The sequence below is a fragment of the Triturus cristatus genome, chromosome 5_2, assembly GCF_964204655.1.
Source record: "Triturus cristatus chromosome 5_2, aTriCri1.1, whole genome shotgun sequence".
Lineage (NCBI taxonomy): Eukaryota > Metazoa > Chordata > Amphibia > Caudata > Salamandridae > Triturus > Triturus cristatus.
Window position 1 is genome coordinate 883,359,572 of NC_140588.1, and position 17,687 is coordinate 883,377,258.

General features: G+C 44.7%; 1 protein-coding gene across 3 annotated transcripts in view; it reads right to left on the bottom strand.

The window, feature by feature from the left end:
* The window catches only part of CD99L2 (CD99 molecule like 2), a 495,976-nt gene that overhangs the window by 31,931 nt on the left and 446,358 nt on the right, over nt 1-17,687 (bottom strand). For all 3 annotated transcript variants that reach the window (XM_085608025.1, XM_085608023.1, XM_085608022.1), the window contains one exon: nt 12,126-12,191. In XM_085608025.1, coding sequence (XP_085464151.1) covers nt 12,126-12,191 — 66 coding nt within the window. The remainder of the gene's footprint in view (nt 1-12,125; nt 12,192-17,687) is intronic.

Here is a 17,687-nt window from a genome sequence, read left to right on the forward strand (position 1 = left end):
TTATGAGCTGCCCAGAATTAGATGCGGCAATACCAGAGTGCTGGAATCTTTGATTCCAGTCGGTATCCCCAAGTGTAAATCCAGGGGTTAGAAATTTCTTCCCTATGAATGGAGAATAACATGAAGACCCCGGAATACTGGTGGAGGGTGCAAGGGGGAATTAACATCACACCTATATTCTGCACCTGTTTACCACCTTCTTGGAGAAGATGGAAATGTGTTATCTGTTAGATTCTTTAGTGAGAGGGATATCCTAGCAGGTGAGGGAAGAGCAGGGTGAGCATTTGCAGCAGGAACAGAGGAGATGGTGCAGCATGTGTCATAAGTCCCAGCAAAATCGCACATGGGTCTAGTATCCATATAATTACCTGGTCCTGAGTTTGCAGACCCAATAATTCCAGTCCTGAAGACAACAAACTATTTGGAATGGCCTGGGTGGATATCGTCCCCGGGAATATCACCACAGGTCATTCGTAACAAGGGCTAGAGTGTTCTAACTGCTAGAACGGATGCCAGAAACTCACGCAAGTTTACCATTCTTACATTCGTTTTAATTAATGTGTTATGATTATTACTACGTTTCGTGCTTTCTATAGATTTGCACTGAAAATATATTGAAGATGCACAACTTTGGGTACATATTTACAGCTATTGTTGCTTTAATAACTGTGTTGATCTGTCCCTAGCCTCATCCCACACATCCTCTCAGGTTAATCTTTGGTCTGGTCATCTGTGTCTACCCAGAGTTAAGGATCTTACGTGAACACTGCTTTCCGTTGGGGATGAAAACTTTGAGAGAGGGGCTGTGTATGAGCACTCTATGGTAGAGAACCCTGCTGCTCATGCAACTCCTCTCGTGAGGAATCAGGCCTGAGAATAACTCCTACTTCAAAATGACTGAATGTCGCATTCTTTTCCACAAACCTTCCAGACACTGGCGTAACGAAACTTGAGAGGGCCCCCCTGCAAAGGACATGGAGGTCCCCCTCTCCCCCTCCGTACGCACTCAGGAACTCTCGGCCAGTGGGTTAGGCTGAGGGGGGCCCTGTAGCCTGGCCCCCCCCACACTATGGGGGGTCTTTGTTACACCTCTGCTTCCAGATACCTCCAATCCACTGGACATGTACTAGCACACACCTTACAAAAGTAGACTAGAGGGTCATGCCTTCTATTATCTGGCTCCTAAAGCAGTAATGACGGATTTAACCCAGATCTCTTGACTGGGGGTGAATGTTTTGATTTGTTCTGCATTCCGTCCATCAATTGTGTGTCTTTTGCTTTCTTGCCCTAAGTGCGCCAGGTATGCCCAGACGTGGGTCCTGGGCTCACTGTGCCACTGGAATCAAGCTATCTTGGCTGAAGAGGGGTGAAACCCCGAAACCGGTCCTAGGATGCTTGTTTCCGGTCCAGGGAGGACCTGGCTTGGCAGTTCGGGCTAGACTGTTCCCATGAGGCACAGGGTCAAGACTGATTTGCATATGGCCAGGTCTAAACTTGGGTGGCATGGTGAGCAAAAGAATGATGGATTTAACCTAGATCTCTTGACTGGGGGTGAATGCTTTGATTTGTTCTGCATTCCGTCCATCAATTGAGTGTCTTTTGCTTTCTCGCCCTAAGTGTGCCAGGTATACCCAGAGTTGGATCCTGGGCTCACTGTGCCACTGGAATTAAGCTATCCTCGCTGAAGAGGGGTGAAACCCCAAAACCGGTTCCAGGATGCTTGTTTCCGGTCCAGGGAGGACATAGCTTGGCAGTTCGGGCTGGACTGTTCCCATGAGGCACAGGGTCAAGACTGATTTGCATATGTCCAGGTCTAAACTGGGGTGGCATGGTGAGCAAAAGAATGATGGATTTAACCCAGATCTCTTGACTGGGGGTGAATGTTTTGATTTGTTCTGCATTCCGTCCATCAATTGTGTGTCTTTTGCTTTCTCACCCTAAAGCAGGAACAGCCTCCCTCAACACATCTGAGCCTCCTCCTCCCTTCTTGAACTCCGCAAGAAGCTGAAGACTTGGCTGTTTGAGCAAGACCTCCAGGGTGAGCCTCATACACTTACCACAAGCGCCTGGATACCCTCACGGATGATTAGTGCTATAAAGATACACAGAGCACATACATGCCAACGCTCCAAATTCAGGCCAGAGACTACCAATTTCAAGGCTAGTCTTCCGCCTCCCGATTCCTGTATGCAACAACCCGATTCCTCAGCAGGCTTCTGCAGACAGGGACTGGTCTTGTGTGACTCAAGAGTATACACTGCCTGTAACCCACTCCCGCAGGCCAGGGCACAAAAAATTTGTCACACACACTCTACCTACCATAGCGCTCTCTCCGTGCTCCTGACTGGTAAGGGAATAAAATGAATATTTGCATTTGGTCCCAGTCTTTACAATAGACCCGATTCAGGTTTCAATAGAAGTCAATGGAGGAAATATATTCTCTAGATTAATTGAAAAAAAATCTCCCAATTTTCTCTTATAAAAAGTTGCCATGTATGATAACAGATCCCCTGGACCCCCAATTAATGGGTTCCCCGAGTACATTTTTTCCAGTTCCAGCATTTAATATCACACAAAGGAGAAGCTTGCTTGTGCTAATGTTAATCACGGTGCCTTTTCTACAATATACAAGAATGCTGTCGCACTAAAGAAACGGTGATGAGCGCGCTCACACTGGGGCGCAAGAGAAATAGTGAAGAGAAGGTCTCTACAATAAATACAGGCTGGCTCTCGGTGTCCCCTTGCGGGTCTGGGCCGCTGAAGTGCGTCAGAGCCGAGGGCCGAGCGGGTGCCTTTCATTGTCTCGGCGTCGCATGCAAACCCAATGCTCCCGAACGCGCTCAGTCTGTCTCCTTGACCCTTTGAATTTTTAAGCTGAAAAGAACTTTTTTTTTTTTTTTAACTGACAGCGCCTGTGAGGTATTTGCTTCTGAAACAATGCAAGCCGTTATGCGATATTTCATGTTTACACAATGCAGGGCGGCTGCATTGCTCTGGCTGCCTGCGGACCAATCACCGCGACGTAATTGCTATTTGCATAACTTACGTTCTTCTGCCAAGGAATCGGGAACCGAAACCTCGGCAGGGAGTCCGCTCTCTTGCACGGCTATGAATCACAAACGGACTTTTCGCTCCTCTCTCACCACCACCCCTTCCTCTGTCTTTTTTTCTGCTGGCTACAGCATATGTTACCTCCGCTCGAGTGTTTCGTAGTGGTTTGTCCTCAGGGACCTGCGGGGATGCGCTCAAGTAAATGCGAGCGACAACCATGAAGGGCCAGAAATGAGTGGATCTTCGGGCTGGTGAAATGTGCGTCATGTAACGTTACATTACTGCTTTGATGTCTAGCGGTACGAGGATCTCAGTAGGAGAAACGTGCAAAGTAAACTTTCTAAAATAGAAACCAGCAAAATGAAGAGAATTTAAAGGGAATGTAAATATACTTAATCACACAATGCATTTTAAACGCAGACCCTTCTGCGTGTCAGCTCTTTTCCGAAATATAAAGAGGTCTAGATATTGAAATTACACAAGGGGGGTGTTGTCTGCAGATATTCCTTTTAAATATTGTAAAAGGCACTAGGTGCCCTGCCACTAACATTACAGAACATCTGATGTGCCCCCACCATGAGCCTGTCTATAATTGAGGGAGGGGGGGGCAGGAGGCGAACGGATTAAGCTGCCACTAAGCATCCCTCTGTCACACTGACAAAGTCGCTTTCATGCATGGACGTCATTTAGGGGTGCTCATGGGTCGCTCCTGCGACCCCCCTGGCTTGACCCCTGCACTGCCTTTGCGACCCCTAGCTTCAGAGGTAGTGAAATCAGCACCAGGAACACAGGGCCAGCTTTGTCCTTATTGACATCGGTTGGGGCCCGACTCTCCTGGTTTTCTGTCAATCTTTTTATACTAATAGTAAATAATGTTATATTATTCACTATTAGGGTTATAAAAATGGAGTCCAAGTAGCTGAAAAATTACTTTTCCTTACAGATGAGGTAAATTAAAAGAAATGCTTTTAAATGTGTGCATGCTTGCAGGCGTTCATGTATTAGTGCATGTGTGTGAATATGTGTGTGTGAGTGAAAGCGAAGGTCAAAGGGCATGTGATGTTCCTTCTGCTACCCCAGCATTTTGGTGACTGGACGTTCATGTTGCCATGCACTGCTGACGTTTATGAATTCTTGCGGGCCTGTACACAGCATAAGGGAGTGGACCCAGCAGGTCTGAACACTACAGCAACTTCTATTCCACTGCTTCACCTGGAGCAAAGCGGGAGACGGAGGGAGAACACGACAGACCAAGACCTGTAATTCCACCAAATCCCGCGCGTCTGGTAAAATCCAGGGGATGAAGGTTCAGGCTAAAGCTCAAAACCCACCATTTCACTTCTTTAGTTTTGTGGGAGCTGTGGTAGGCAGGGTGAAATGGGGAGATGCTCTTTCCGCTGTTGAGACGGAAATGGGGACGCTGTGGCGCAATAGGAAGCTAATTCCTACTTTGCGAGGAGTAATCACATCAAAGTGAAGCTAATAGCTGGATGTTTTAATTCTGCTGGTTACATAAACTCTAATCAAAATATACTCATTGATATCTCTAATAAATAAATGTTTTCTGCTTTGATCAGGATAAATGAAAAAGAAAATGTCCTGCGCCTTTTATTATTTCTCTGCGAGGGACACGGTCTACTGTATGGTGTAAGGTGAATCTCCAACTTGCATCCCTTGGCTCTTAAAAACGCCCTGGGCACATACAAACAGTGAGGCAGCAATAACTCTTAGTATTATTTCAAGTCCCAAGTTGTCAGGGAGGGATTTAAAGGTCAAGGACACTGATCTATAAACAAAGTTGTTTTTTAAAATGTATTTTCTTAACCATGAAAGCATGCAAGAAATCAAGACCTTTTAAAAATATATGGGACATTTTAGTAATCAGACTGGGCATATAGGGAGCACTAAAACCCTCAAAAGGGAAAACCCTCTAACTCTGTCCAGCACTATGTCTCATGCATCCACTTTCAATCAGTTCAGACGGTTAATAGGGGTTATATCTAAATTATTTACAAATATCTGAAGCAGTGAGGTGTTCCCTGCAAACAACTGCAACACCACATGCTCACTTTACCTTAGCTGAACAGAGGGACGGATATTACCGTCCATCAATACTAATCGAAGTCTGAATGTACTCAAAGGGAAAGACTGCAAAACTATTAAACCGACAATCCCATAATGAAATAAATTAAACCATCTGAGATGCAATTTGTTCATCAGTTTGCTAGACTAGCCAAGTCAAGCCCTTGGACCCTTCTGCGCCTCAAAGCCTCTCCCAACATTTTGGATTAAATCATGGAATAAGACTTCCTTCATTTTCCTGGGCAAGCACACCTTCAGCGTGCTAAAATCTACCCTCCATGCACGGTTTAGGAGCACGGATGATTGGTAAATTGTTAACATCAGTGGTAACAGCCAAAACCTTCTACAAGCCTCAAACTGAAACATTGAAGCTGTTCTGGTGTCAACTTCTAGACAGCTCCAAAACGTACGTATTTGACTAGGCAGGCTCTACATAGTTGGTGAGCCAACCGAGTGTTATATTCTGCACCCTCCGAAGGAGTAAAATAGGTCATTACTGGTGTAATTTTAGTTGCTGGATACAACACATATTCTAATTCCAGTTCTATTTCAACACACAGTTTATGCCATCAAAGCAATGCCTCTATGTGTGTCTTATTTCAATGTCCCTTGCAAGAAGGGATGAGCATTTCTTGAATGTTCTCCTCTTAGCGTTCATCGATGTACTTTGGAGCTCAATTCAGCCTCATTTACTATAGGACGTCTAACCACATCCTTCCATTCATTCATTGATTTCATTTACTTGGGTGCATTCATATCATTGAGTGCCATTCAGTCTTTATGGATAATCTGGCTAGAGTAAGTTCATTAAAATGCACAGCAAATATAGTCATCACACTAAAATTCTTGTGTTTCCCAGCCCTAGGGCTTCGCTGGGGACCCTTTAAATACGAGTCCGTCATAAAACTCCACTGACCTGGAGGATGACCAGACCTTTTAGCAACAACGTTTTTTCCCCCTTTTTCTAATCCCAGTAAAACGTACACATCTTCCTTGCTACCCAGCATTCTGATATTTTATTGAGGCTACTCTGTGAATTAAAAAGACGGCAGCAATATCGGGGGGAATAAAACCAAACACAAAGTACTAGGAACGTTCTGAATTATTAAACAAACTGCTCACAGATAAGTCAAGAAATGTATAGACTGTGAGCCAGTTTCTGATCAGAAGCAGTTTTTGACAGGGTCGGAAGCCTAGGCTGATGTTATCCCAGTCACACAAGTCCTCTGTAGGAAAGTTAATGCATTGTGTAGGGATGCCACCACAAACACTTTCCTTTTGTGTTCCATTGCCTTCTCTACTAGGGCTAAAGGACTGAATCAATCGTTCGTGAATGTCACATGAGTTGGTAGAGATACTATTTTGTGGCAACGGAGAAATTGCCCTAATTCAATATGATGTAACATAATATGTTATTATCCTGGACAAGCCGCAATAAATATGTGATGTTACTGCCAAGATAACCTATTCAAAATAAAACTTTTCTGCTGTAAATACAATTAAAATTTGCAGTGCTTGAAAGGCATTAAGCGTTGTTTCAGGTATGTATTAGGATGTATTGGACTAGACTTATCATGTAAGTGTCCCTTGTTAATTTGAATATTTAACACTATACCATATGCAAATTATTTATATATTTGTGTGTGTTTATTTATTTTGTAACACTATTATATCGTGAGGATAAAACCCATAGAGGGACACTGCACTCCATGTAGGAACTGTCGGGAGAACAGTAAATAGGACGAACAACATTACCTGTGATTCCAACATTATCATACAGAATATATGTGTAGAGATTTACAAAAGATAAAAAATAAAATAAAACACCTACAAAGCTACAAGCAGTGGTGATCCTGGGCAGAGGGGCAAAACGGTGCCGTAGCTGACCAGACTAGGGTCTTTTTGTATAGGTGGAAGTGGCGCTGACACAACAGGCTTTTCAATCTCCCTTCTGAAAGTTTCATAGGGCATGGCTGTCTTAATGGACAGTGGGATGGAGTAATGGAGTTCCACACTCTTGATTCCTGAATTTTTAGAAAACAAGAATTTTAAGGAGCAAGAGGCCCATGTTCCAAAAATGGTGCTGGCTGTCTGAAATTACCAGTTCTATAGCAAGATATTAATTCCCAAAGACAGAACGTCATGTGTGGTGCATACCAGTTCAAAGACACTCCTTGCCTCAATGGAAGCCGCTTCGGAGAAATCGGAATAGGCAAGATGTGATGAACTTTCTTGCTTAGTCGGACTGGCTGGCAGCTGGGTGGAGGGCTTCCTTAAGGCTTCCTTAAATGGTTCGATATACAGTCTGGGAATTTCTATGAGTAGGAAATTACCATAGTCCAATCTCCGCAGCATTAGGGATTGAATTACTAGTTTGAAAATTCTTACCTGTGATAAAAAGGTTTGACTTCGCTGTTACGTACTAGTTGCATTTGAGCCCCTTTGGCCATTGTGCTGATGTGTGCTTCAAGGCCAAGCGTCTTGTCCAAGAAGAAGCCAACGCATTTAGCACTCTTCACAATGGAAGGGTTGCAGTTTAACACTGCAAGTGAGTTGGTCCAGGTTTGGAAAGTAGTTGGTAGCTCAGTGGTAAGATCAGGAATAACTGTTCTGAGCAGCTTTATTCTAAGGTGGTAGTGGGGCATCGAGGCTTGAATACCATCAGGCGTCAGGGCCATAAATTTCACATCTTTCCTGGAGATTATTTTCAGATATACGATTGCCATCAGCATAAAAGTGGTATGAGATGTTGGAGCAGCTGAGACTGAGGCCAAAACTCTTGGAGCAGGGTTGCTGGTGTGGAGCCAAGGTCAGTCGTCGTCTGCTTCTCCATTACTGCACGACTCTTCAGTCCTTTTTCGTAGGTCATCAAATCGGAGGAACAAGATTCAGGGGGGCCCTTAAATACTAAATTTGAGGGCGTTACTGAGGTCGAGGGCAGTAACCAATGGCTAATGTCCCCTAGGTTGACAACATCATTTGGGAAAAGGGGCACATCCCTGTTTCTGTTGGGCCTAGTTCTCCAATTCAAGATGGAGTAGCTCCTGGCGACCCTAGTTGTGTGCCAGGCTGAGGGGGACACTCGTACTCTGCTTACTAATTTTCCCGCCTGCCTTCCGCCAAAAGTAGGACCTAGACAGGGGGGGTGAGCATCTCTACTAGTTGGAGCTGCACAAATCAGCACATCACAATGTGAGAGCCTCTGAGGCTCACCTCCAAGTGTTGCTGTTCCTGCCAGGGGGAGGTGTGAAGCACCTCCACCCAGAGCATGCTTTGTTACTGACCTCCGAGAGCACAAAGGCTCTCACCTCATGAGGGCAGAAACCGGTCTGGTGGTGGCTGGCTGGCGGGGACCAGTCAGCCAATACACTAGAAGTTGGTTGTTTTCCAGGGGGAATCTCTAGGATGTCCTCTGTGAGCATGTTATAATAAATCCAACACTGGCATCAGTGTGGGTTTATTATGCTGAGAAGTTTGGTACGAAACTTCCCAGTTATCAGTAAAGCCATCTTGGAGCTATGGCGTTCGTAATGACAAACTCCCAGCCCATGTACTCAAAATGGCTTCCCTGCACTTCCAATGTCTGTCAATGGCACAGACACTGTAGGGGCATAGTGTTCAGGCAGCTATCCCCACACCTGTGTTATGGTGCATCCTGCCTTAGGGCTGTAAGGCCTGCCAGAGGGGTGACTTACCCATGCCACAGGCAGTGTTGGGGGGGCACGGCATACAGGGATGTGTGCCATGTCGACTCTTCAGTTTGGTCTTCACCAAAACATGCATCCTGCACTGGCAGTGCGTGGGTGTTAAGGTGATGAGTCTCTAAGGGTGGCATAATGTATTATCAGAATCAATGGTAACGCACTCCCCGCCCTACTGTACGCGGACGATGCGGTCCTAATGGGCCGCACACCCAATGCATTACGCACTTTAGTCCGGGGCTTTGTTGATTTAATGGCTGGCCTAGATCTTTGCACTAATTTTAAGAAATCGTTTTTAATGGCCTGTGGTCCAAAAAGGAATCTTACTAACACAATTTCCATAGGCCCGACCGTTTGCACCGCACTTGCATTTTCCCTATCTGGGGCTGGTATTTGCAGCCAATGGCTCTTGGGCCGATCATGTGGCACTTCACAGGAGCAAGTTGTTAAAACCCAACAACGCAATTCTCTGCCTCCCGCAACCAAAAAAGGCTGAGGTGGTCTTCTCTATAACCAAGATTTTTAAGTTACAATGTATCCCTATCGCTACATATGACGCTGAAGTTTGGGGTTTTACAAAGTGTAGCAGTATCCAGATTGAGGAAAATAGGTTCTGCCAGAAACTTCTGGGAGCCCCGATTTCTTTTCCACAGTATGTTTGTCACAAGGAACTGAAAATGTCATACGCCCAGCTATATTCTGGCTTGCTATCTGGCAAAACCCAGCAGCGACTCTTACTAGAGATATAACCGTTTGCCTCAACTGTGAAAAGGGTAGGAACATACCTTGGAGAGCTTAAGCAGTGTGAATCTCTAACATATCTTTTTAAATCCAACTGATGTGTCGGGTATAAACCAAAAATCCCTTCGTACAGTACAGCAATGCAAGACACGGAAAGGAGATTCAGAAAACATCAATTGCAAGATATATGTCCTTAGAGGTTGCATCTTCTTTGTCATCACATTTGCCATCAAGCTTTTTATTAAAACCTACTGGCCGTCGGGAGAGAAGTTTGCTTTTCCGCCTAAGAATAGGCACCCTAAAATTTCTGCTCGGTTTCCGTTTGGGGTTCAATGCCAACCTGGATCAAACGCCATGCCCATGTGATAACCATAGCAACCAATGAATACTACACTTTTTATTTTTTTCTAATTTCTATAAAAAAATATGCAAAAAGGGTTCCGATTCCTTTTTTTAAGAAACCCACTATTCACTATAAAGCTGCTGATAGAAAAATTCTTAGGTTAGATGAGGATGATTTAGTTTTTCGTGTGGGTTCCTTCTTGAAAGCGACAGTTCGCTCACGTGCCTCAATATTCACTCATTGATGGCTGCCTGTCATCCTATCACGTGTATTAACCTGCTATTTCATGCTTATTGCTAAACACTTGGACTCATCGGTTTATCTACTAAATTCTATACTCACTTTTGACAGTTTTATGCATATTTTATAAATCCATCTTCGGGATTATTTTAGGATGCCTATCATTTTTATTTGATTGTATTTTATAAACTATTGTATTACCATGTTGCTATTTGATCTGTATCTACGGGTTTCGAATTGGGAAATATTTCCAAGAAGTATGTACCGTCCAAAGTTTTATGCAACTTACTAACGTTATTTGACCTGTGCTTTTACGGATATATTCTTATCCGACTAAAGATTGATTAAAAAAAAAAAAAATGTACTATGCTGCAGCCCCCAGATGCCCTCTCTGGTCATAAGGCCCTTGGTACCAGGGCTACCTTTTACAAGGGACTTACATGTGGCCAACAGGTGTGCCAATTGTGGAAACATATGTACAGTTTTGGGAAAGAACACAAGTGCTGGGGCCTGGTTAGCAGGGTCCCAACACACACTCAGTCAAGTTGGCATCAGGTATCTGGCACAAAGTTAGGGAGTGATCATGCAAATAGGGGCACTTTCTTACAGTGTCCACTACTGGAGGTCTTATCTGGAGTGCTGGGTCCATTAAGTTCTCACAGTCTCATCTAGAATATTATTTTCCTTTCTAGAGGCGATATAGGCATCACTGCGTTACTGAGTCCAGTTCTAGTGATGGCTCTGGCTTAGTGGGTCCAGTTCTGAAGACTACATCTGGTATTTATATAGCATTTATTGATGGAAATGCTTGCTTGCGTATTAGAGTGGGTAGATAGATGGATCAATGGGTGAATGGGTGAAAGAATGAGTAGATGAAGGGGTAGACCAGTGCCCAGATTCATGTATAGATGTATGAGTGAGTACATGGGTCCAAAGGATAGTGGAATGAGTGGATGGGTTAGGTGAATGAGTGAAAGGGTGAGGTGAATGAGTGAATGGATTGTTGAGAGGGTGTGTAGGTGGTGTGTAATAAAAGTTGTGATTCTGTGTGTAGGGTGGTGTGTTTGAGTAGAATGCATGAATAGACAGACGAGGGAGTGGATGGGTGAGCAGAAGGACAAGATGATTTATAGATTGCAGGTGGTGGATAGATGGGTGAGAGGATGAACAAATTGGGTGAGCTACACATAAATCTTTGCTTAGTTCCACCTTCTAAGCTGCTGGAGTACAACTTGAAAGCATTTTGACTGGATCTATAACATGGAACAACGTGCCTCGAAAACTGAGAGCAGAACCCAGCTCTGAACACTTTAAATAAAGGTTGACAATATGGTTGTTTTATGCACTTAGCACTGATTAGCTTTTCAACTTGTACCATTGATTTTGTTCATCTATGGAAACAGGTCCCAAGCAGCGACCGCATACACCAGAGTTTATCAATGTGCACACATTATAAACTTAAGCTAACGGAAAACAAAACCATAACTTGATGAGAAATCATATTTATTTTTAAGTTACTGATACAAATTCCAGTTGGAGTCCCCAGAAATAAAAATAGTTCCCCGTTTCTTTGTATTATGATTACATTCAGATTACAAAGAAATAGTCTGTCTTCCTCCTTTTCAATAGAAATTGCTTTTTAGTTGGAAATTCTATGCTTTCCCGATTAACTTTTTGTATTGCGATCACAAAAATGCACCTTTTATCTAGCCTGGGTTCTGATTTCTCAGTGGGATGTCTTAGTAAAACAATGATCCCTGTGAACCTAGTCAATTGGAAGTTGTGATCACCAAGATGGGAGATGCCATAGCAATGAAGAGAGGCACCCTACAACTTTAGGAAGCAAATACATTCATCCATATGTGAGACTTTAACTTGCCCTTTAAGAAGTCATTTAATACATGGTGCACATTCAGGCGCCATTATCTGCACTTTCAACACTTCAAGCAGGTAAATGACTCACTCACCTTGGGGTTCTTCACTGACCACAGCCTCCATGTTTTCTCCCTTTACATATTCTGCGTTAAGACCTTCTGTGAAGTCAAACATAGAAAGCAAAACAAATAATTTACGGTAAACCATCAGGGTTTCCCATCATAACATGTCAGTAGATTTTCATTCCACTGATTCATAAACTTCTTTTCTTAGTTTTCATAAGTTTAAATCCTTATCTTCAACCATCTCCCCTCTTCCCATTTCATTAAAAACAGCACCTACTGAAAAAATTACACTACTGCTTCTAACCTTTCTTAGGTTTCAATGCACCAGAAAAAACACTTATGTCATTTTGTAAGTTCTGGACTGGGCTTTAGCACATAAAATATCTCTCTGCGCTGTTCAATGGAAAAAAAGTCAGTGAAAAAAAAAATACCAAGTTGCAGAACAAGTGTGTAAGAATGTTTTGGACTAAAGTGCAAATAAGCCAACTTTTTGAATTTTTGAAGGGTACGTGAGATACTCCCTTTCATTTCTTTCAGGGAGCGATTTCTATAGTGGTTCACTCAGACATTTCCCATGTGTGCAACATGCAGGCCATAGACATACATACACAGATGCGCTTGTGATAGTAGTTCAACGATACTGAAACATAGCTGCAAAATGGACCTACGTCATTTGTGACGCCTCGAGCCAGTCCGTGCTTTTAGCCAAAAGCAATTCACTTTTACCAATTTAAGTATGGGATTTAAAAATCCTGTCGTGCAGAGCACTGGCTATTAAAAAAAAAAATCAGTTTAGATTAGGTCATGAGGTGAACAAACGGTTATGGAACACAACATCTGGTAATGACTCCAGTCTGATGCAACGTAGGAAGTAATAAGTCAACCTGGGGTCGTATTACAGAAAGTGCCCAGGGGGCGCAATAGGCATGTGCACACGCTTTGTGTGGCACTTTAGTATTACAGAAGGGGCCGCAAACAAAGCCCCTTCTGTAAAACTGATAGCGCTGGGGCATTCGTAGTAGCGCATTAACTCACTGGCATAGGGGCGTGACCCCATGCAAATAAGGGAATCACCACCTCTGCACCCACCTCGTATTATGAATGTGGGTGCAGAGGCAAACATGCCTTTTGGAGGTACACTGAAAGTGTGCCACAAAAAGGTGGTGCACTTTCAGTGTGCCTTCTAAAGGCAGCCAGCCCTCTGTAGGGGAGAAAGGGGGTCCCATGGACCTCCCAGACATCTTCTTACTGGCGGGTGCAGTCACTCACTGCTACCGCCTGCAAGGGGGTCTCTTCCCTTTTCAAAGTGTAGGCGGGTACCACCTGCACTGTGAAACACAGAGCGGCTTTGAAGCAGCTGCTCCGTATTTCAATTGAATGTGGTGCACCTTCCCTGTTTGCGGCCAGCATACCTGTTTTAAGGTGTGGCGAGCACAAACAGGGAAAGTGGGCCCTTATCATAATATGGGCCCTATATGTTAACATTCCTCACCACTGTCTCTAGAGTTGTCGCACTCCCAATAATGAAAGTGCAATATAAAACACCAATTTTCAAATTCTGGAAACCGTAATCAAACTACTTGGGAAATTTCCTCTTGTAACCCACCTATATAGAGTTGCAATTCATACCCATTATGTAAAATAAAAGTGTGCATTTAAAATATGACAAAACAAATATGGAGGTCCTTTTGCTGCTGCCATCACTGATCTGTTTTAGTTGCACAAAGAGTACTTGCACTAGGGGTGGGCAGAACTCGTGGAGTTTCACTCAACGGAATTCCTCGGAGTTGCTAAAGACTGCAAGATTCCGCAGAGTTTTGTGAGCGGGTGGAATTGGCATGTCGTGCTGATTTTTAGTGCCGGGAGGTTGTCCTGTGCTTCAAAATCAGTGCGAATTGCACCACATGGAGCACCAGAGGGTGCGGCTTTTTTGCTGCCGCTAGAATAGATTTTCTACTCAAGCTGCAGCTTTCTCACCACGGTCGTGATGGCTCATGACCATCCACGTTGAAAAAATCTCACCAGGTGCAGTCCTAATACCAAAAAAATCACACTAGGGAACGCGAATTCGCGCTTGCCAACTGATAGCTGATGAGCCGCATGCGAGAAATAACTACTCCACGCACTACAACCACAATTCTCCCATTTACCTGCCAGACAAAAGAGAAAGCAAACGACACACAATTGATAGACGGAATGCAGAACAAATCAAACATTCCCCCCCAGTCAAGAGATCTGGGTTAAATCCCTCATTCTTTTGCTCACCATGCCACCCCAGTTTAGACCTGGCCATATGCAGATCAGTCTTGACCCTGTGCCTCATGGGAACAGTCCAGCCCGAACTGCCAAGCCAGGTCCTCCCTGGACCAGAAACAAGCAAGACAAAAGAGAAGGCAGTAGTGAGGATCTTTCTCTCTATCTTACTCCACTGCCTCTCCCTGTTTCACATTTTATTTAAGCCACCTGAAGGACTAATGAGCCCAGTTTCCCCCACCCCCTCTATTTTGGATTGCTCTAACCAGTGGCTCCCTACTTCTATCCCGTGCCCTCTCAGTCCTGGCTGTCCACATCCCAGTTTCAGAAGATTTTGGGATTCCACATCTGTATTTGTGGTTTATTTTTTCTCCTGCTAAATTCCAGCAGCTACGACCAGCCAAAAGTTAACGAAGGTTGAGTAATTTAGAGCACCGGATAATTACCAGGTGGGATAAACTATGCACAACGCGCCTACCTGAGTTCAATACTGGTCACGCCGTGAGGGGAACGGCTGGTGATTCCTACTCCTGCTGTGGGCCTCTGAAGTTCCGTATTTTGCCAGCGCCGTGAGGGGAACGGCTTGCCTGCCAACAGACTACACTACCCAGGGGCGACCGCGACCACGAGGCGCACGGAGAGCGTCATCAACGGGCGCCAAAGCCCATAAATGCGAAGAGCGCCTCCCGCTGTGCGGGACGCGCCTTACCTGAGCCTAATACTGGTCACGCCGTGAGGGGAACGGCTGGTGATTTCTACTCCCGCTGTGGGCCTTTCACGTTCTGCATCTTGCCAGCGCCGTGAGGGGATCGGCTTGCCTGCCAACAGTGACTACACTACCCAGGGGCGACCACGACCACGAGGCGCACGGAGAGCGTCATCAACAGGCGCCAAAGCCCATAGACGCGAAGAGCGCCTCCCGCTGCGCGGGACGCGCGCAGGCTCGCCCGGGCCAAGGGCGGGCCCGTCCTTGCCCGTCACTGACAGGAGCAGACTGGACTGGGCAACCCCCCTAAGGTCGTATTCCTAGCTTATGCCTCATGCATCGTTCATATTGTTAATAATGTCCTGTATGCCGGAGAGTGTTGTGACAAGGATATAGTGTGGTAGCTAAACGGTTTATTGTCCTTATACTTCCTGTATACTCTGGATTGACCTGTGAAGTCCATAGCGCCATAGTTTGCTATCGTGGCCGTTTGCTATCACCATGCCATCTAAAGATACGAAAGGGAAAGCGTCTAACGCCAAATTTAATGGAACTATGGACCAATTTATCACTAAGGTCAACTGCGTCATCGATCAGGAAATTACGCTGCTGGAACGCCGCGTATCGCAGGATCTCGCGGCGGCCAGGAGGTCCTCGTTGGGCCACATTGCCAATGTTTGTACTCCTGCCCAACAAACTACTAAAAGTCTTGACACTCCATGCCCTGACATTGACATTTCGACTTCGGACTTGTTACCGAGTGGAATAGTCGCTGTATCAATGGGTGAACAGTCCATGGTCTCAGATTCATTATTGAGCTCACCCTGCCCATTACCTTGCCCATTACCATCTACACACAATATGATCTCAGAGCCATGCACTAGACAACTGCGCGACAGGCATCCTGGGGCTATCCCTAAAAACAAACCAGGGCGTACCCCCACAAATGGTGGGAAGGTCAAGAAAGGCAGTAAAAAAACAAAGCCAGTAAACCATCAGAGAAACCCCAGAATGTTTAATGCCCATTTGGAGCAGCCCCCGACGACTGCACCTGTAAATAAAGATGCACCTTCAGCTCTTTTAACACCTGCTAGAATGGCACGTCAGAATGCAAGGGGGGGGACAAATGCCATAGTTAGGGACGAGGGAATGTCCCCAGATCTGTCTAACTTTTATGACGTGATCAGATCCCTCCTCCGTCCCATAGAGGACAGAATATATAAGATTGAACATCATTTATCTAACATCGAACAAGGGCTCATGGGTCATACTGATTATAGAAGTAACATCAACCAACCTGGTGTTCCCAAACCGCTGGACAGCATTAGAGCAGAAACCGTATTGGCTGTTCCCCAAAACCTTACAATACTGCCCCAAATCCACCAGGACCTAATCGTAATTAATAAGTCTACAGTTGTGCCTGACTGCGAGCAATATGCCCAATGTGATGTACCTCAACATAAACATGATACTAGGCCTTTTGGATCCGAGACACCTAGGAGAGAAAATATTCCAAATTTACCTCCTGAAATTGCCCCATTTGTTGATATTCTAACAGGGGTCCCCGTATTGGGTAAACAAGAGGTCGAATCCCCCATAACTTTGAGAAACAGGGTTGTGCACTGGCTCAATAAAAACAGACCACTTCCATCGCACAAAGCGATGGTTAGGAGGGTGCCATGGGTAGGTCATTTGGCGAAAAACATAAGGGGGGTTGTATTTTAATCAACTTTGATGATCCAAATATAGTTGATTATATTTGCAATTGGAATGATTCCAAACAGGTGTATCTATCAATGCCCTCCCTTTGACTTATTTCTATCCTCCTGGACATTTTGCCACAAAATCGGATGGATGGAAAATTGTGTATAGGAATGGGAGGGGCCCACCTCAAGGGCGTTGGCTTAGACCCCCCTTTCCCCTAGACCCCATTCTTTTGCAAAATCGTTTTAGTAGCCTAGAGTCTGTCGATTGACTGAGGGGCAGAGGAGTGGCATTAAGTAATTCCCTGCTCTCCCTTGGTTGCAGTATACCCGATGATACATCCACCTTTTCGAGGGCAATAGATGTCCAAAACAGTCATACCACGAAGTGGAAAGCTTTACCGGGGGTTAAACCGAGTGTTCAATCTATGAAATCCAATATGGTGATGTCAACTGTAGTGCCCTCGAGGACATTAGTCGAAGAACAAAACATCCCTGAGGAAGGTGTTGTCAAATTAACAAATAGCCGAACAACACCAAATACTGCTATATTACCAGAGGCAGGACTTAATATCATGACCTGGAATATAGCTGGCCTTAGTGTAAAGTTAAATACCCCTTTTTGGAATGATTTTATTGCACAAGGGTTTGACATTATATGTCTCCAAGAAACCTGGTATAAAGAACCTATATATTTGGAAGGTTATACCTCACATTGGGTATTGGCAGTGAACTCAGCAGTTGGAAGGGCGAAAGGTGGCCTCCTAACTTTAATATCAACTAAGCTAACTACGTTTAAGCCTAGTACTTACTACGAGGTGGCCCCTTATGCTCAGTTATTACGTTTGGAGCACGCCACTGGTAAGGATTTAATTATTATTAACTATTACAATAATACCTTTGACGCACGTAGGGGTCCCATTGTGT